This window comes from Camarhynchus parvulus, chromosome 2 (genome assembly GCF_901933205.1).
Source record: "Camarhynchus parvulus chromosome 2, STF_HiC, whole genome shotgun sequence".
NCBI classification, from domain to species: Eukaryota; Metazoa; Chordata; class Aves; order Passeriformes; family Thraupidae; genus Camarhynchus; species Camarhynchus parvulus.
Window position 1 is genome coordinate 32,408,046 of NC_044572.1, and position 21,445 is coordinate 32,429,490.

The 21,445-nt window shown below is 39.2% G+C and overlaps 1 protein-coding gene across 3 annotated transcripts; it reads left to right on the top strand.

Moving 5' to 3' along the window:
- The first annotated feature begins 5,027 nt into the window (after window positions 1-5,027).
- CCDC126 (coiled-coil domain containing 126) lies at window positions 5,028-20,654 on the top strand. 3 transcript variants are annotated; one of them, XM_030943886.1, is made up of 4 exons: window positions 5,028-5,484; window positions 15,675-15,812; window positions 16,437-16,840; window positions 19,064-20,654. In XM_030943886.1, exons 3-4 carry the CDS (start codon window positions 16,603-16,605, stop codon window positions 19,243-19,245), a joined length of 420 nt encoding a protein of 139 aa, XP_030799746.1. In that variant the 5' UTR covers window positions 5,028-5,484; window positions 15,675-15,812; window positions 16,437-16,602; the 3' UTR covers window positions 19,246-20,654. The 3 variants fall into 3 exon arrangements, with proteins under 3 accessions (XP_030799746.1, XP_030799747.1, XP_030799748.1); XM_030943887.1 differs by having other exon boundaries at window positions 15,680-15,812; XM_030943888.1 differs by lacking the exon at window positions 5,028-5,484 and adding an exon at window positions 14,271-14,360.
- The last annotated feature ends 791 nt before the right edge of the window (window positions 20,655-21,445 follow it).

Sequence of the window (21,445 nt, forward strand, 5' to 3'; positions counted from 1 at the left end):
CAAGGTTCAGGGCTGGACGTGTTTCAGTGATATCCGACCTAGGGGGAGGATAACAAAGCCTGGGAAGAAGGAGTCACCACTGATAGTGGACACAAGAACATACGGCAGAACTGCCAAGATAAGGAAGAAACTGCTGAAGACAACTTGGCGACTGTGCGGAAGCAGCTCTGACTGGGTAAAACGTAATTCCGGCAGGGGGAGATGTGTGACCGACTCACGGACCACCGACTCAGGAGAAGGACTGAGCATGCGGGTTCATTAGCATGAGAAGCGAGAGAATAATTAACCAATAGAAGATAGAATACTAATTAGTAAGAGAAGGAGGTAACTTGTGGTCGATGAACATTAGCGCTTTTGTTGCTAAAATGTATGATAGGGAGAAGTTTTGGGAGTCGTCGTGAAGGCTTTGTGGATTTCTCACCCAGCACTGCTCTCTGCCCAGAGCTGTCAATAAATCAAATATCTCGACCCTGTGCGTGGCCTGGCGTCTTGCGCACCGACTGAAAGGAACTTACTTTGGGACAAGGCGGGGCCACCCCGCATCCCTCCTGCCACTCCCCGCACAGAGACCTCCTCCTCACTGCTACGAGGCTGCTCCTTCACGCCATGAAAATTATCACCCTGCTCCTGTGTCCCCTTATCTTCCACTTCCCCCAGCACGTTCTCCGGGGTTCTGCTCCCACGGTGCAAGGAAGAACATTTATATGAATGTGTTTATGCAACCATATGAATTTGTGTGCGTGAAAAATGCCAATCACTTGTTTTTTTAAATTTTAAAAGTTTAATAGTAATAAAATGCTTGTAAAAATAGTAATACAATTAGGGTTATAATAATTTGGACAATTTGATTTAGGACAATATGAGACAATAGAACCAAAGAGTTACGGACATCCAGGTACATTTTTCTGGGCAGCAAAAGCCTGAAAAAGGACATCCGTTAACAAAGGATTAACCCTTAAAAACAATAGCTTGTTGCATATTCATGCACTTCGTACATGATGCATAAATTCCATTCAAACACAGAATTGTGTCTGGTCATCTGTCAACTTCTTCCTCTGAATCTTAACAGTGCCTTCGAGGCAGGAAGAAGTTCGTTTCTTCTGATAAGAGGGCAATAAATTCTTTTTCTCTGAAAGATTTAGGTGTCCTGTGGCTGCTATCTCGCTGCGAGTCCTTTCTTTAAAAAAAAGTATCCTACATAGCATAGTTTCTATTTAACATTTTTTATAACCTAAAACTATATTTAACACACTACTTAAGAGAATTAATACAGCATTACTTTCTAACACAACACATATAATATTCATTTTAATATTTGCAGAAAGCCAATCATAAAATACACATTTTTCACATGTGGGTCTGTGTCATCAGGGATGTTGTATTATGGCAAAAGGATATTTAATACGCAAGGCTGGGGGGCTGCTTTTATTGTACACATGTGGAGATAAAGTCACAGGATCCAGTCTTGCATGCTTCTACAAAACAAAGGCCTAAATTTTGACTTGCAATCATGAGAATTGTATTTTAACCATGGTTTTATTAAAAGCTATATCCTTTCTGGTCAGTCCCCTGAGAAAGGCGATCCTGTATCCTATACAGTTTTGGTGCTTCCTCCTCCAGCATGCACCAATAGCTACAGCAGCTGATACCTTGCAGGCATTTGAGACCAGGTATGCAGTTCCTTAAGTCAGAAAATTTCCCAAGATGATGAAACAGCTAAACTTGCTCTGTCCGTGCAGGAAAGCACTGGGTTCCCAGCAGGTGCTTTGTCCCAGTGGAGACATCACACGAACATTGACAGCCAGTGGTCACCACAGCTTAAGGCTCTAACAGAGCCTTGACTTGCATTCTTCTTTACAGGAATGGTTCTGCTTCTTCCTGCCTGGACCATAAATGGTGTTGGTTGTTTTGTGCTTCTGTTGTAAATGGAAGGCTGGAACTGTGCATGCCAACCCTTGCTCTTTTTCCTTGGTGATTCAGAAGCAAATAATCAACTGAAGAGTAAATTATCTCACAATGGCAAAGAAGGCAATATTGATGAAAAGTCTTCCTTGTCATCTAGGTCTGCAAAATATTTAATTTTGGGTAAGAGTTTCTTGGACGTCACTTACTTAAAAAGTTTCAGTCAATTCCTTAGTCAGTTCCTGTTCAGTTACAAATAAATTTTCATTCCTAGGAGGTTGGCCTGAGTTTTAGCCTCTGCTGATGTAAAAACAATTCTGAATCCATGTCATAATCTGTCTTTTATAGCAGCTCTACTCTGTTCAGCTCTGGTACATAGATTTCTTCATCTCCCTTTTCAACTGTAACTTTATTAGTAAAGTACTTACTCTACTGCAAGATCACATAGTGTTCTGGCATATTCTGATCCTGTCTGATGTTGCCTATATTCTAACTACAGGAACAAAAAGGAATGACCGTGAAGGACATGCTCAAATTCTAAAGTGAAAATACTAATCGGTTTTCTACCATAGAATGGATCACAGAAAAAAAAATGGAATATGAAGGACCTACTGAAAATACATAATGGTTACACTAAAAAAAAACCCAAAAACAAAATCAAGCAGGGGATGGAGGGAAAGGTCAGGAGAATAGAGGACAGGAATACAATTTTTGTTAACACGTACATGTATGAGATTTAGCTACAGTCCACACTGTGATTTCAGTTTCTGAGGGTTAGACTAGACCTGATGCATGCATTCAAGCCATTTGCATTATTCCAGAAGATTTTTTTCATTCCCGTTATCCTAAAATGTTCTGGCAATTGAACCTAAAATAAAAATGGCAATTGCTGATACAAATACCTATTTTTCAAAAGTCTAAGAAATTTTACATTTTGAATTGAAAACTACATGCTGCCTTCACATTTTTTTCCTGTAACTTATCTGCCTTCATTGTTCTTTACAGTGACTTCACTCTACAATTACTTCACCTGTAGTTTCCTGGACCATAAAGACAATTATTATTTTATATTATATTTCAGCTTTCACTATTTATTGGTAAGACTCCAAGGTTGGTCTGGGTCTTTGGGAGCGTCTCTCCTAAATGGAAGATGGTTTGAACACAGAAAGCATCTAGAGATGGCCTAAAGGATACACTAACATGACATAATTACATGTTCCTCAAGCATGCCTTATAGAGGTTTTCCAAAAAATATTAATACACTGGTTTAATGCAGTGTTAGCTTTAATGCAGTAGTAAATATAGAGTATTCATGATTTTGGAAAAAAATACACTTTGGGGGGAAAGATAGGCCCAGATCAGACCCATTCCCTAAAGGGAAAGGGTAAAAACAAGTGCTAAGGGATCAAGAAGAGGGAAAAATAGTGGCAGTAAAGCAAGTATAAAGTTGCATGTATTCTTATCTGCATATACAGATTATAGGATTAACTAGTTAAGCCAGGAGACAGAAACTATGCTAATCTCAGAGCATATTGATTAGTGTGCTGTTCTCTAGCCATTACCATTTAGCAGTTTAAACATATTAGGAGAGGAAATTCTTAACTCATATTTGAAAAGGACAGAGCAATAGCTATGCAAATTAAATTCGAAAGGACCATCTACAGATAATGATTGGCAAGAGAGGAATGAAATAACACTGCAGCAGCAATCTAATTCTGGTGGTTTTTTAAATTTATTATTATTTTGACAAATAATACAGGACACTGCAACATACCTGCAATCCTGGGCTTTTATCTACCCCTTTAAATGATACTAAGAGTATTATTACCCACAAATATAAGGACTATATAAACACTTCTAAGGTTTGATTTTCATATGCCACTGAAAAGAAACACTGTGCTTGATATTGTTTTGTCATGTAGTTTTTATCACATATCTCAGATTCATCAGCTGACTTAGCACCTGCCAAAAGTTTTGTCTGTATACTTAGGTCTAGGCCACTCTGATGTATCACTATCCCTTTTTCTAGAACAGCATCGCATTTAAATGCCGATTTTTCCTGCAGCTAACCCGTGCAGAATATGCAGGTTGAAAAGCAGGGAGAAGCCATGTGGCCTCTGACGCACGCTGAAGGGATGGAGATAAGGTGACCAACAGGTACTTCTAAATGCTATCAACTCTGCAGCTGTCAAACATGTTCTTTACTTTGCCCTTATGTTCACCTTTCCTTAATTGATACCAGCTTCCTTTAAACAGCACCTTGCAGGAAGAGCCTGGGGTGACTCTAGCACAGTCCTACACTCACAGTGCATTTTATTTAGATGGTTACCGCGGTGAGGGCAGGAGGCAGGGGAGAGGTTTATGTACCACGCCAGCCACGAACAATCAGAGAACGCTTAGGGTTGGAAGGGACCTCTGGAGATGCCCTAGTCCATCCCCCTGACAAGGCAAGGTCACCTAGAGCGGGTGACACAGGAGTGTGTCCAGGTGGGTTTTGAATGTCTCCAGAGCCGGAGACTCCATGGCCTCCCTGTGCAGCCTGTTCCAGGGCTTTACCACCCTCAACGTGAAGGGTTTCTTCCTCATGTTGAGGCGGAACTTGCTGTGTTTTAGTTCACGGCCTTTGCTTGCCGTCCTGTCGCGGGGCACCACCAAAAACTCGGGCACCATCCTCTTGGCCAATAACTCGCCAAGAGTTATTTTGAGATATTTAAAAGCACTGATGAGAACCTCCCTCTCAGTTTCCTCCAGACTAAACATGCCGAGCCCCCGTTCCGCAGCCGAGGGCACGGATGAGCACAAACTCCCCGCAGAGCCGCGAGGCGCGGAGCGCGCCCCCTCACGCCGCTGCCGCCGCTCCCTCCCGCCGCTGGGGGGCGGCCGTGGCGCCCGGCGGGCGGGCGGACGAGGGGCGCGTGCTGCGGCGGGGGCGGGGCTTGGGGCGCGCGGCGCGGGCGGAAGCGGCGCGCGGGCGCGGGTGCGGGCCGGGAGGAGGCGGCAGTGGAGGCGGCGAGCGGAGGTAGCGCGGGGCGGCCGGCGGGGGGCGCTGCGCGGGGGGCGGCGCAGGGGGGCGCCCCGGCCCCGGCAGTGCCCCAGAGCTGCGCACTGGGCCGGGGCGGCGGGACTGTGTGTGTGGGGGAGGCCCACCCGCCCGTCAGTCTGTCGGCCCGCCCGTGCGTGTTTTCACGGGGGAAGGGCTGGGAGTGGCTGCGGGCTCGGGCGGCAACGGGATGGCGCAGGGCGGCTGCGGCTCTCCCGCACCCGCGGGTGCGCACCGCGCCTGAGCGGCTGCCTTGGTCCGCCCCTCCTGCCGGAGCTGCGGGACGGGCTCGGCTTCCTTCGCGCTTCCTGCCCGGCGGGTCCCGGCACCTGCGAGGCTCTCGGGGCCGTGAGCTGTGCCCGGGCGCTCCGTGTGCCAGGGCTGTGATGCAGTGTCCTTGGGTGGGCAGGAAGCGGCGGAGCACACGAGGGTTTTCTGGTTTCCTTCGCCGCCCTTAGCAGCGGTCTTCCAGGCTTAAGCTGCGGCTGCAGTGACTCTGCAAGATCGATGACTTCTGCTGTAAGGACATAACTTCCAGACAGGTAAAGCATGGTTAGAGTGATGTAACTCACGGGAAGGAAAAAAAAAAGTCATATTCAGGCAAAGGCAGGATCCTTTACAATGTCAGGTTAAGTGATCTTCCGGCACTAGCAAGTCTGCGTAAAAAAGCCCGAAACAAACGGGTAAATATTTCACTGAAATTGGTCTCGTTGGTACTATTGAAGAAATAGGAAAAAGTAACACTGAATGAAGTCTGCAAAATTGAAAACATTCCGTTTTAGGAGATTATAATATATAGAATATTTGACGATAAGAGTTGCAGAACAGCGGTTCCTTCTTACAATATAATAAAATTGGTTTTATTTGTAATATCTGATGATGTTTTGACTGCACTTACCTTCAATTTTGGTAAACATGTATAACGTACTACTATCTCTACCTTATTTCGGTAGCTGTGTTCATCATTCATTATTAATAAACTCTCTTTTCGCTTCCCTAACCTAACATGGTAGCATCCTGTAAATTTTCTTTTATGTCTCTTGTCATCTAAAAGATACTGACAACTAGAGTGCAGTGTAATTTCTGTGTTTGTGTGCCACAAAACAAGCATAGATAATTTTTGTTCTATGCTATGACATGATGTGGAGTTTCCTTAGAGCAGTTTAGATTGAGTTAACTAGTTCCTTTTGGTTGCTGTTTCTGTTTTGGGGTTTTTCTTTTGTTGTTCCCCCCCCCCCGCAGTGGGTGAACTGGTGGCAGACGGATGTGTTTTTTCACTGTGAAAAGTGATCTCTGTAGGAATTGCAACTTTTTATTTTAAGAGAGCCCTGAGAATGTGAACATGATGTACGTCCTAGTGTGCATGTGATTTGTCCCAACTGTAACGTAGTATTAATTTTGGAAGAAATGTAATGAATCGCTGCTTTACTCTCATGAGACTATCAGAGAAAGGAAACAATATGAAGATGATATTAGATAGTGAGTAGCATCTTCTGTTAGTGCTACAAGCAGTGTGATTGCAGTTTTAGACCAAATGTAGAAATTTATTGTTACCTATGTTCCTGTTTTCACTGCAGATACCCATGTGTATAAAGCCTCTTTTTGGTATTTTAGGTGTTAAAATCTATAGCTATTTAATAGGTACTCGAGAGCTCCAGAGTGTTAAGCAATTATGCTGGAATTCCTTTGGTCCTTTTCCTAAAGGTTTTTACAGTTGGAAGTAAAGGTACTTCCTTTCCTCCTCCTCCTCAGCCCCCACAGCTTTTTCTTTCTAAAGCTTTTGTAGTATCTGCTTTTAGAGACTCCTTTTGGCTGTTATCTCCTTGAAGGAGGCATTGGTATCAGCTAATCACAAATTGTGTTGTATCCTGGGGGACTGGATGTCATTTAGCTGCTAGAAGTAAGATATTTCCCCTGGAGTTCATGATCACTAGTACCTTTTTCGAGAATAGTAAAGGGGAGTAGTTCTTGTATCTTGCCTAACTGTAAGTAGGATAAATGCATTCTGTCAGCTAAAATTGTCAGCTGTGTAGTCAACGTATCTGAAAACTAGTTAAGTGTCAAAAATAGTCATTTTCCAGTAGCTGTCAAAAATCTGTGAGGTTCAGTCACTCAAATGAATCTGTTTTTCCTGGTACAAGTTTACTGATAAAATGTACTTCATATGCTATTTGTTTATTAACAACCTCTTTCACCTGTGATTTATAATTTGTGGCATTTTATGAGCTGAGTTTTCTCAACTGAACATTATTAATAACAGCATCTTATATTTTCTTCAATGGTTTACTAAAAAACCTTTATAAACTTTACAGAAAATAGGTATATTGGCATTTGTGTATGTAATTTAAAAGATTAATTTTGGATTGCTCGGAACTGAATGGGTACTTTGCCCATGTAAAATAGGGCCTAAACTAGAGTTGTAGACAGGGGAATGTAAAACTTATTTCAATGAAATTGGTTTCTTCGGTAATACTGAAGAAATATGTTATAAATAATCCAGTTAAATTTCTGGGTACCTTTTCCTTAATGTTAAGAATAAAGTATTTTGCAGCGCACACCACTGAGGTGTTACAGTTAACTAACATCTGTCATACTGCATTACTATGCTACATTGAGCTGACAAGTCAGTCTAGAAGTAAGATTGTAGAAGAAAAGATGTAGAAGAAATCACTTGTCTTTAATATTTCCTCCAGTGGTATTTTTCTGAAATCTTCACCTGGGTCAGCCTTCTGGGAAGGAGCATGAATACAAAGCCTTGTCTGTATTGCAGTTTTGCCATAGAAACATAATTTTGGTGGACAAATTCATATGCAGTTTGAGTTGAATGAGTTTCTTGAAAGAAAATCAGGCAAGTTAAATTGTCCCCAGTGGAACAAGTGCTTTTTTTGTTGCTGTTCTACAGGAATAGTGTTTGTGTGGTGCACTGTGTGCATGTGTGAGCAGTGGCAATCTCTCCCCCATTGCAGCTGTCACTTTGTTAGCTGTCTCCCCCCTTCTCTCTTTATTTTCTTTAATGATACCTGCCTTCCTTTTAGGTCTCTTTAAAACGTTCAATGAAAATGTAACGTACATACATCATCTTGTAGGCTTGGGTCTCTGTAAAACTAGTCAAAATTAGCTAAACATCTCAGGAGGAAGTTTTGGAGTCTCAGGGGCTTTGGAAAGAGCGATACAAGGACAGCTGTGAAATTTCACAAGGGAATTCTATGGGGTACTTGTCGTAGCCTGCAATTAATAAATCGTGGCAGTGTTGCTGGGAAGTGAGAAGCCAAGAAAGTGCCTTGTGCTCTGTCATAAGGGACTCTTCTCAAGGAGCAAGGGTCCTACAGTGACCTGAATGGTGGCAATAAAGCATGAAGAGAAAATAGAGAAAAGTGTGCCAGGGAAAATTAAGCTGAGATTTTTTTTTAAATATTTTTTTCACTATTATTATTTTAAAGAATCTGATACAGAGATGGAGAAATGTTTTGGGGCCCAGATGGGCCCAGTGGGAGGAGGGCAAGTTCAGCAAGTGTAGCATACTGTCCCTATTGATATACTGTTCCTATTGATATCTGCTTGCTTTAATTTTCTTGCCAAGCCATTTTCCCTCTCAAAATCTTGAATCTTGGCTGACTGCCCACAGGCAAGGAACAAAGAATTTCTGTTTTTAAATGGTTGGTTTATTTTAGAAGCATTCAGTGACAGTAGTAGGCAAAATAAAGGGGGAAGGTGTTGAAAAAAAAAAGATACTCTAAGGTACTTTAGAAGACTTCTTAGACACAATGCAAAATGAAAATAATTATTGGTAGAAAGTGTGAAACAAAGCAGTTAAAATAGGAATGCATGCATTTAAATAGAAACAGCTTTCCAGTATTTCTAAAATACTTGTAAAAGGTGGTCTAGTGTTTGGGTTGTCAGATAATTTTATACCAGGGCCACTGTAAGCTTGCTGTGTGGGTTTTCAAGTTGAAAGCAGTATGTTTGTGCTCTCAACTCGAAGTTCATCTACAAGACAAATTGGTGCTGTTCTTAGAAGCCTGTAGGAGGTAAAACCTTTCCTGGTGTAAGATATGTTTGAGGTAGTCCCAGCAGCTCGTCAGCAGCAGCACTGTGTCTGCTTGATGAGCTGTGACTTTTGTTGGCCCTTATTTCCTTTGGCTGTGTTGAGAGATGGGAGCTGTTAGGAGCACACAAGATTTTTCTTCTTTCTTTGTGGAAGGGTAGGTATTTTTGGTAGTTACCCATTTTTGCTATTCCCTTAAACTTCATGTTTCTTTCACTTGGAATATCCATTAAAGGTGTTCCCTAAGAGGCGGCTAGCAATAAGGCAAAAATTTTTTGGTGGGTTTTTTTTTTTCAGTGTGCCAAGGTAATTGCAAGTCTTGGGCATGTAGAAGCAGAGAATGAAGGAACACATGCTGTAGGAGAAGATATAAAGATAGATGTCCTGGAAAAGACACAAAAGCAGACTCCTTTGGCAGCATGCTCTGATAGCGATATAGAACTGCTAAAACCTACAGCCCAGCAGCCTTCATAGTGATAGGACAGCCTTTTTTTTGCTTGGAAGTATGTCTTCTTACCTGTTCTTAAGATAGCAGGATGTTTTATAGTATTGATATTTTCATGTGAGTCTAGGAGCTGTTAATATAAATGGTCTGTTCTATCTACTCATCTGTGATGCAGTCTGGAAAGATCCTTGAGTTTCATCAGTTTTGGTGGGCTGTGTTATGTCAGGCATTGCTGATGTTTTGTCAGTACAGATCCTCTTTTCCCTCTCTGCTGTGATATTTTTCTATTGACCAAATTTTACAGCAGTAATAATAGGAATACTTGAAGTGCTGAGGGTAAATTTTATTAAATGACAGCTAAATGTGGTTTCACTTGTCTGAGAACTGGCATTGCTGTTAATGGTTGGTTCCAAGTGGGATATCCTGCTTTTTTACGGCACTGTGCAGCTGTCTGGAGTGAACCTGGGAACCAAAGGACAGTCACCAGTATAGATGTGCCAGTACAGGACAGTAGTCTCATTGGCCTCTTCTTGAGAACTCTTGTACCCATAAAAATATGAGGAATGTGCTTCTTCCTTACACACCAGTTTTAATCAGGGCTCTGTGTAAACACTTCTCTGGGTACCTGTTTGCCAGCTGCACCTCATGTAGATTTTTCATCTACTGCCAAACCAACAACCATCTAAGACTTCAAATTACCAGAATACAAACATCATTTTTGGCATTCCAAAAAGTCTCAGCATGTGAGCTCCTGGGCTTCTAGGTGCTTACTTCATTGTCTCAGTCTTTTACAGTTAATTGTCTAGTGAGTATGTTCTGTACTGTTTTGCTGTATGTCAGTCATTCTTTAGACTTCCCATTTGCATTTCTTCACAGAAATGGCTGAGGGTTTTCCAAATAACATAGAACCAGCCTGTCTGCTCTCAGAACGGTCAGCACAATTGATTCCTGTCAGCTGAGTGATGCTCAAAGCTTTCTGTTGGAAAATTAGAAAACAAAATATTTTGGAGGTCACAGAGGTAAATGGGCCAGAGGGTGCACTCTGTAAACAGATGCAAAAAAGGGGAAAATAATAGAATGGAGTTTGATGCTACTGTGGAAATTGTTTTCTTGATATTCTATAATGCCCAGTGATTCTAATCTTCCTGAAATGTTTGTTGGCTATTGCAATGAGGTATCACTCTGCATATTTAGAGGCAGCTTTTGTTTACTGATACAGTACCCTCTCTGTACTGAGAGATGTTTGTTGCCATGAATTTAATAGTAATTTCTTGTACAGATGTAATTTTACTATGGTAATTTTAAATTGTTAACAATTTCATAAACTTTTTGTACTTCCACTGAGACAGTAATAAATTCCAATTTTGTACTGTATAATTATTTTATAGTTATTATTAATGTCAGCTTTTATTTTTACTGTCCTGATTTCTGTCTGCTCTATAGCAAGATTTTTCCCACTTACTCTTTAATTGGATGTATGCCTCAAGGACTGTGTATGGCTTTTTTTTTAAGCTCTGTCTTGATAAATCACTTATTCTTATTTTTATGCAGTTTATCTGGTTGCAAAACCAGACCTGCTCTTGAATGCACAGTGTCATGTTGTTGTTTATCATAATTTGAAAGTGAGGAACTGATACATATTGTGGTAGTAAGTAATAGTTGGAGTAAAATTCCCACTTATCAGGCCTACCTTCCTAATATATGGGGGCATTAGAGACTAGGTCTCTAGAGTATCACTGAGGAACTACTGCCTTAGTTCTGTCTTTCGAAATATATGACTAAAGAGGTGACTTTATTGGACTGTATCTTAATAATATTCTTTTCATTGCATTTTTCTTGGCTTTATTCTTAAAAGTATGTTTGATCTTTGAATCAATCTTTGGGTTTCTCTTAGGCTTTGGTTTTCTGTATTCTTTGCATCTGCAAACTGCTTATTAATAACTACCAAAAATGCCTGATGGACCTGCTGCTTTCTTTTTCTCTTACAAATAATTACCATCATCTGTCCTGTACATTTTTCAAAACTAGAAGGTACACAAATCATCTCTGCAGGATAGGTTTAAATTTGCCCGGCAATCGTTTCTAGTGGTTTAGGAGGCTGGAAAAATTGGGCAGGCTAGAAAAATGCTGATGAATATGTGCCAGTCTTTCATGGGCCAATTGACTGGCAGAAGTGACAGTGCTGTAAGGTGAAATAAGCTTTTAAGGATTTAGGTATGCCTTGTTTTCCTGATAAGCTGAGGTTGTTTCAGAGCATGTACAAGTCATTCCTTTGCATTATAGACCATTTAATTTTTGTGTTGTATGTTAATATAATCTCTTGGTTTTTCTGGGAATGAGTAAAGAGGAGAACTTTGCAACAAAATTCAAGAAGGATGTTTTGTAAGTATGGGCTAGTTTCCATGGAGAAGGATCAGTATTCAAACTGACGTCTGATGCTAGTTAAGTAGTAAAGTGTAACTTTGCTATATTATGGAACATATAATGCATTTTCTGTAGCTCTTTTTAATCTTTGCTCCTTTTGTTTCATGCAGTCAATCCTTTAATTTATATATGACTGATTTTGAAATACAGGTATACAGGATAGAGACATGATTTTATTTTGGAGTGGATGAGTGCCTTAGTTTATTGTTTTGTTGCCAGATGGATGTCAGTGTTGTGGTACCACTGGACAAAGTTGTATCTACATTGGTAGGTTTTGGCAGTACTTTTCTTAGACAACCAACAGTGAAGAAAACCAAGCTGTTTATATGTCTGTGAAAGGCAGACCCAGTGTCAGATCATCATTCAGGAATTGTTTGTAGCTCCAAGTTCTAATGCTGCTCCTGGCTTCGGCTTGCAACTTTGAGAATAATTAAAATATGCATGCTGATTTAAAAGTACTTCGGGAAACTGGCACTTGAATCGGTTACTTTAGGCTGCTAATTGAAAGGATTATCTGGAAGACATTCTTTTCTTCATGGATTCTTGGATTGCCATTTTGCCTGCAGTTAACTCAGGGGTTTTGTTTGATTTGTGTTTGTTTTGTTTTGGGATTTTGTTTCTTTTCTTTCCCTCCTAAGATTTTCAGATTTTGTTCCGGTTGTACTGCTTCATCTTCATGGTTGTCTGCCTTTTGTCTCAGTCTCCGTGATTAGAGATGGTGGTAGGAGTTGCAGCAAGGTGTAGCTCTGATGCATCCTTTTTCCTGTTGCTCTCTGCAGTGCTTTGCCTTTGCCGCAAAAGTCCCTCAGCTGCGGTTGGAGGAGCGGTATGCCAGCATTTCTAACCAGGATAAATCAGTGTGAAGAAGGAAGTCTCAGCTTCCTTTTTTTCCTGCTCAGGGAGGATTTCCAACTCAGCATATTGTGTGCTTTGAGAGAATGAGGGAGAATAAAGATCACAAAATACACTTACTTTCTTTCATGTATGATGTTATCTTTTGGGATACTACCTCTAAATTACGGAAAACAGAGGTCCATTCTGAGCCCAAGTTTTGTTGAAGCTATAATGTTCTTGTAGAGAAGTGCTGACCCTTCAGGGCAACAAGAGGTACAAGAATATCCCAGTCCATCCATCTTACTGTGCTGCTTCCTTCCTAATATGTGCACCTGCTGCTCTGATACTCTTTTTTTTTCCTACTTCCAAATCATTTGGGCATAAACTCACTTTTTTTCTTTTTTTTTTTTTTTTTTTTACCCCAAGAATTTTGCAGGGAGTGTCTTATGAGTCACTAGAAGTGCATGCACTTCAGGGGTAAAGAGGAGATCAAATCTCCAGAACTTTGAGATTACACTGGAATTCATGAAGAGGGAATGGCCTTTAAAAATTTGTAGGAAAAGTGGCAAGTACAAATAGTTCTCTTCATTTTGGTAAACCTTGCTCTGAGTTCCTTTGCCTTGTTTCAGTATATGGGTGTTATGCAATTTCCCAGCAGGTTAAGTCCTTAATTTCCATTAGTTTCAGTAGTCAGCGTGTGCACTGTGAATCAGATATGCATGGCGATGGCCCAGTCTGCAATTCCTGCTGCTGCTTGGCAGGAGTTTATTCAATCTGTTCCTCTTGGCTAGACCTCTTATCCTGGCTTGTGGTCTTATTTACAGTGTGATGGCAGAGTTATTTCTGCTCCAAAGGACTGTAGTGATACTGTCTAAATGCTTCAGGATGAGATATGGCTGGAGATCTGTGGAGAGCTGAACTCAATTTAAGTTTTGCAAGAGCTATCTGTTCTTTTCAGGTTTTTTTTTGTTTTTTTTTTTTACTAGAAGAAGTAGAGACTGTTGGGAATGGGGTTTGAAACTTATGGTGTCTTTTTGAGAGATACTGTTTGGTCTTCTGAGCCATCACATGAATACTCTTCTCCTGGACCTCATAATGTTTTCCATCATTTTTAATACTGTTCAGAGATTATATCGAGACATAATGATGTGGGTGCAGTTTCTTCGTTAAAGTCTGAGTGCAGAGCCATGGATTTGGCAAAGAGCTAGGGAAAAGAAGTTTTGGTTAGTGCATGTTAAGGAAGATTTGTTTCAGGAAATCTTAAGCTACATAATTCCAATATTCGTGCTATGGAATGTAAATTTTTATTGTTTTCCTGCTTATTTTATGTAGTTAAGACAAATTAGTATCTTAAAACCAGTTTTAGAGGGATTAAACACATTTCTTGAACAAAGTACATCCCACTGCATTTACAGTGGTGTGTCACTGTCATATTTTCTGAAAAATCCCTTCACCAGTATTTCTTCTCCTGGGAAGCTGATAAGCCTCAGAGAAAAAGGAAAAGAATATTATCTCATTTACTTCTCCCTGATTTGCTGCTTTGGAATGTGGTCGGAGATTGTTTATCCAACATGTGAATTGTTTTTTACTTAATGACCAATCATGGTCTGGCTGTCTCGGGATTCTGGAAGCAGTCACAAGGTTTTAGTTAATATCTTGTTAAGCCTTCTGTAAGTATCCTTTCTCTATTCTTTAGTATAGTTTTAGTGTAGTATTCTTTAATATAATACAGTAACATAAAATAATAAATTAACCTTCTGAGAACATGGAGTCAGATTCATCTTTCCTCCCCACGACGGGGGACCCCGAAAACACCACACAGTGGGAGTTCAAATTGCTGCATGTTGGCTGTCTGTCCTTGTGCACAGTCACACCCCATGGCGGAGGGTGAGCTGTTCCTCATTCAGTGGCTTGGGATTGCCACTTGCCCTGGTGCACCCAGCAGTCAGTTCATGTACTGGCAGTGGCTGCCATATGGCATTTCACACACAACTGGTTGTTACTTTACAGCAGCTTTGGTGTCTAAATCCTGATGTTGTCCCTGCCTTGGGTTAATCATTTTCAGAATAATTTAGATATGCATGTTGATTTTAGAGCACTTGAAAAATTTGCCACTTGAATCAGGCATGCTGGCTGGCTTGTTGAGAGGATTATGTGAAGAGTGAAGGGTAGGGACAAGCGGCGCTGGCGCCCTGCTGGCAGTGACACTTGTGTTGGCAGCAGACGGGGGTGTCGGCACAGGGCCGATGGAACTGGTCAGTGCAGGGCATGAAAAGTGCCGTGGAGGCAGAGTTAGGGTTAAATGGGAGCTCAGCAGCACAAGAAACTCGGTCTCAGTATTCTGATAGAAACCAAGGTGTAAGTGCCACTACAGGAAGTCTGGTGAGGAACTCTATTATATGTGTAATTTCAGTCTAAAAAGTGCTTGTGTCAGGTAGTACGTGGAGAAGAGCTGGGAATAGTGAGGAAAAATGTAACTATTGTGTAAAATGAGTAGCTTTATCTGGATGATGTTAAATAATAGAAATCCTCTTTTAAGAAAGTATTGAATAATTGGAGTAGTGTCAGAGATGGGTGAAAAATGAGAAATACGAGGTATGCACATGGAAAGAGTCTAAAAATGTGGGATCTGTTTGAGGGGTAAAAATTAGTAATAGAATGATGCCTGTAAATATATGTGCATGTACATGTACGATGAATCGACCATCTGTTATCACTGCCTTCTAACACAAGAAGAAGGAGATGCTCATGAGATTCTTACCAAGCTTTCTTTTAAAAGTATGTTAAAGTCAGTTACTGGGCATTCAAGTGTGTGCATCCATAATAAAATGGAGAGTAATTCTATGTTCTTCCCTAACTGTTTGAAGTTAGGTTTGAAAATGTAGTTCTGTTTTAAAAGCATGTAGCTTGAAGCCTTTGACTGTAACTACTCCACAAGTAAATGAAGATATCTTCACTTTTTGTTTAAATCTTTTTTTCCCCAGTACAGATATCCCTGAAGATATGTGGCTCAAACTGCTTCAAACTGTCTGAGCATTTGTTATTTAACTGATGAAGCTTTCCTACCATTTCCTTTCCTCCTGAAGCCTTCATCTATTGAAGGATCAGAATTGGGTACTATGGTAAGACATTTTTTAAAGTCGAAGTAAAATGCTGAACTGCAATGTGCCAATTTATTTTGGTTTTATCTCTTTATTCATTAATAAGACACCACAACAAATAAAAAACCTTAATGGTGTACAAAGCCAGGAGAGGAAGCTTTGAGCTAGCTAACCAACCAAGAAACATCATTCCATGTGTTGTCTGTTCACACTTGCGCTGTACTTGAAAGTGAAGAGTAAGAATCAAGTGAATCATTTCACAAGGTCTTGTGTCTAGATGTATGTGTATAACTCATCACAGTATTGTACAGAAATGTTATACAGGTCTCTTCTAGATACTGTATCTGCTTTCAAATGCATTTGAGTTTAATGTCAGTTTAAATTCCAATATTTAAAATACTTATGGTGCTTTGTGGAAGCACAGAAGTTTTGATTTTTGGAGAATAAAAATTGGTAAAAATAGGAAGAGGAAACCCTGTAAATAACAGGTGAGAAGGAAATATAACTGAACCTGAACTTCTAAGCAGATAAAAAAACTTATTTGCTAGATGATGCAATAATACCATATTTTGAAACTGATATTTGTTCTTGATCTCAACAACAGTAGCAATTTTGAATAACTAAGTGGTTCTTTACAAATTTCAGGAATCAAGACCAGCTAAAACATGAGAAGATATATTCAAGATGATCCAGCCAGAAGATCTTTCACTTCATAGAAATATTATTTTTGTTTAATATGTAATATAATTAGACAAAGCCAAATTCAGTTACTTTTCTTGAAATTAGGACACGCCTGTGGCCTTCATCAGAAATGTTTCTAACATTTTCAAGAAAAAATATGTCCCAGAAACTGAGTATGTTTTTACTAGTCTTTGGAATCATTTGGGGTTTGATGTTGCTACGCTACACTTTTCAGTATCCAAGACGCCAAAGCAGTGCTGAGTTGCGTGGACAGATATTAGACCTCAGTAAAAGATATGTCAAAGCACTGGCAGAAGAAAATAAAAACCTGATGAATGGTGGTGGTGGAGCCTCTGTGTCAGGATATGGTAAGAGGAAAAAAGCCATACTAGTTACTTGAATATATTATTTTTCTGTAAACTGTAAAGTTATACATTTTCTTTTTTTTTTAATTAGTATATGCTCTTCAGCAGAAAAAAACCTTCTCTGTATTAACTGATTTGATTTTAGTTTATGCAGTGAAATTGAAGATTAAGATGAATTGCAAAATTAAGCTTCATACATGAAATTTTTGCTTTCCAGGATTTTTTTTTAGATCTCTTCAGGTACATGAATACAGTTACTTACAGAAGTAACAGCACATTTGTCTTTTTCTGAATCCTCAGCTATTGAGGAATAAGCACATGCTTGATACAGGGACAAAGTTTTATATTAAGTCACTTCAACATTCCAGATTCTTCTAGTATCTCATTGCTAACTTCCTGCTTTTATTTCTTGGATTTTCTTCTCCTTGAAAAAGCAATGAAAAAGGAAGGTACTAGTTGAGTTTGCAGTCTGGAGACTGCAAGGCAATTATGAATTTGGCAGAATCTCTCCTTGTTTTAGAAGTAGCCATAATAGACAACGTCCCTTGTCTTGTGAGCTATAATACTTGATGCATCATATCTCTGATTTGCCTGCCTTGTGAATTTGTACCTAACTTGATAAATAGGTTGCCAGTATTTACCATCTTCTGAAATATTGAAAAGATAACTAAAATTGTTTATTTTTAAAAATAGTATTTCAAAAGATGTATAGCAATGAGCTTTTATCCCCTTAAGATTTGCTTAAATGGCTCTGCCTGTTGTAGGACGCCCTTTGTAGGCCTTTGGTAAGAGTGCAGGCAGCAAAAATGTGTCTGAAGTCTTTTTGCTGGTGCTAAGGAAGAAGGAGGCAAGTCTGTGATGACAAGAAGTGCAGGAACAACCCAAGAGGAATAGGAGACTAAAAAGTGTTTAAACCATTAATCCTTTCATTCTTAAAATTAATTTTTATCACAGTAAGAGACTGCCTTCTCTTTTCTTCCCTGTTTTCTCCTCCCACCTTTTTTTTTGTCATCAAGGACTTCCTTCCTTTACTGTGTAATTAAGTTTTTCTGTCATTTAAAAAAAACAAAAAAATCTTTGTGTACTGCAGCTTTCTCCTGCTCTATGAGTCTTACAGCATATTTCCAAATGAGACTTGTCTTCTGTGGTTTTGTCTGGAGTTTAATATAAACTTAAGTCATCTCTTGATCAACCTGCTGATCATCAGAATTAAAACTTGACAATTCCCTCCATCAGATTGTTGAGCATAAAATGATACTACAGAGTACACGACCCACCCTCTGTACATGACCCAGACCCTGTTCTGGCTTGAGTTGTTTAGCAATTTTTTTTTCAAAGTTAACATTACTAAACAAGAACTAGTTAATTTTAGAGGGAGGTACTTCTTTTTTTGAAATTTACTACTAATTTTTAATTTTATCTGTTTTACGCCTATTTTTTCACTTTGATGCCTGTGATCTTTCTCCCCAATCTTTCTGCTTAATTAAATGATTAGAGGGCAGGGGGTAGAGACAGAGTTTGTAGATTTCATGTGTAAGGGGAATCTTAACAGCTTGTAAAACCTGGTTTGTTAATGTTTTTCAAATCTGAAAGAAGATGGTGATTGGCAACAGCATAAATAGTTTTTATTGAAAGATGTTGCTGTTTTTTTGTTCCAGATCATGAGAATTTTTTTACCATCTTTTCTCTTATCTTTCAGTCTATAAAGATGTAAATAGATTTTTTTACCCTTGCTTTATAGCTTATGTAAGAAGCAATAAGATACTTTTTAATAACAGCTTTTCTGTGGGCTAAATCTGTCATTTATGGGAAAGCTATTAACTACCTTTTTATGGTGGAAAGTATTTAGATATATTCTCTTGTATCCAAGACTAAAAGATGACATAGCTGAGTATTCCAATGCTGTTGTCTGGATGAAATTTGAAGTAATACCTTTGAATAGCCACTTCTAATGTTCCAACTAGTGTTTTTGCTCTTATACGCTAATACTAAATTGGCTGCCTTCACAGTTCCCTGCTATCTCCCTTCCCTAAAATAACAAAGGAATGTTATTAAAGAAAATTCAAGAAGCTGTTTAATTCTGTACTTCTTGATCAATCTGCACTCCTTTCCAAAAAGTATGCTAGGGAGAATAGCAAATCTTAAGATGTGAGTATGTTGAAATGGCAGTTCTTTTCCACACAGAGTAAATAACAGGCTGTAATTTGTTTTTTCCATTATCTTCAGCTGATCTTAAAAGAACAATTGCTGTTCTCCTGGATGACATCTTACAACGCCTGGTGAAACTGGAAAGCAAGGTTGATTACATCGTTGTGAATGGCTCAGCAACAAACACCACTAATGGAACTAACCACCAGGTGCCAGTGACTGCAAACAAACGTGCAAAGCCAGCAAGCAACATCAGATAGCAAACAGGCCTGCTTTGTGTTGCTGTGCCATTGATGGATAATATTTAAGATAAGCTTTTTGTCTCTGGCTAGGGCAAAGCAGTAGTTGACTCTAAAGCAAGCATAAACTATTGTATTCTACAACCTGCTTGGATCTGTGTAGGCCTAACATGTGCTTAGGTTCTCAAAGCATTATTTCATTGCCTTTGAGCAGTGCTTCTGAAGTGATCTTTGTTGTCTCTGAAGATATTTTGATATGATTTGATGTAGTAGGCCATTGGATAATAACAATACGTGGAAAGCAATGGGAAACATAGGTAGATTTCTAAATATATTTATTTAAGTATAACATATCTTTTGGATAGGTGAGCAATATTGTAGTTTATTCATTTTTTGTGGTCTGCATTAAGCCAAGGTAACTGAGGAAAATGTGTTGCTAAACAGATGTTAGAAGATGTGTACACTTAAAATATTTTCTTACTTATTTACTAAAACAATATTAAATTGAGGATAGCGTTGGTGGTAATATTTTAAAATTGTGACCCAAAGAATGTCTTTATTTGCACTATCTGTCAGAATAGTTAAAGAGAAGTTACTGTATATTTAAGAAAATTTATTATAATAGGAAAACATGCTAGGTAGTAACACTGTCCAGTGTTTATCTTTATTCCAGAGATAGGGCAGTTAGATTATGAAAAGCAAATCATCATCTGTGATATCTTAGATATTATTTCTTTAAAAGATATTTAAGTGTATGTATTTTGTAAATGCAGATAAAATTATTTAAGTGATGGAAATAAGTTTTGAATAAGTGAATATAGTTTATTTTTATTCATTGTTGTTTGTTTTAACATTTTGATGCCTTGCAGTTTGTGTTTAGTCTAGCACACCATCTCCCTGAATTGCTTTCTTGATCAGAAGGAAAAGCAATGAAGGGAATCAAGGCATCTCTGCATTTAACAGGGGTATGTGTACTAAGGTTGTCTAATCATGGAATATTTGAGAGCCAAGGTAATGTTTGCCTTATGTCTAAGTCAGCCTTACAGCAAAGTGAATTGCATGCAGTGTTGGGTGCACTGTATCTCAAATGTTACTGAAATCATATTGAAGTGCCACTGAACCTGTTTTTTAAACTGTACTGAATGTTTGGGGCGGACAGAATGTTCAGGGACTTTTGCCAAAAGTGTCCTGTAAGTGAGGTTTTGGGGATGAGTAAAACCAGAGGCACTGGGTGATATATCAGGCAAAGTTATGTGTTTTTTTCCTTTCTTCTGTTTCCCTGCTTATATTCTTGATGGTTATAAAGGAAAATACAATTGCAATCTTAATTAGTACTTAGTATCCAGATGATTTTTTTGTCACATTGTGTGTAAACATATACTCACTTCAATGCAGAAAGAGAAAAATAAATTTTTAATTGTACTTGTAAATGTTCCTGGGTTTGTTTGTTTGTAATTAAATAGTCTTGTCAGTCTTGCTACAGGTCCTCTGTCAGTTTCTGGATTGGAAAATTGTACATCTCTGAGTTTTAGTAGTGTTCTTTCTGGTATTCTTCCTTCTTAGTCACTGACTTCATCTGCTCTTGAAATTCTAATGCCCTGAAACTTTCCTCAGGTTAGAGGTGAGGGGAGAAAGAATTGAAAATAAAAGAACTGATTTAGATCTTTAATGGCAAAGACTTCACTGTTTAACCTAAGAGTAAAGAAGATCTGTGCAGAACTTCTTTTGAACCTGCAGATTGACAGTGTGAAGATTAGACAGACAGATAGATAGATAGATAGACAGATAGATAGACAGATCGATCGATCCATCCATCTGTGTGGTTTATTTCCTAGATACTTGGTTGTTACAAATGACAACCTTTATGCTTTAGTTCTTTTCTGAGTGGCAAAACTAAACTTCAGGTGTGCAGACTAAGGTATAAAAGGGTAAGGAAGGGATAAAGGGAGGGTCTCAGCTGACTTTCCTGTTAACAGTAGTGAGAAAACATGTGCATGTTCTAGCCTGCAGCCTCCTGTGTAGGACATGTGAGAGGTGTGGCAGCCCTACCAAGGTAGGAGGTTTTGTAAAGAACCCAAAGGCTTGTGAAGAAAGCCTACAGAAAGCCTACAACTTACCCCAGGTCCAAAATGCTTGTATCACAGCTTTTGGTTGTGTTGCCAAGCATATTTTTTCTTTCTGAGGAATATTTAAATAGTATTTCTGCTGCAGTTTTTAGGAT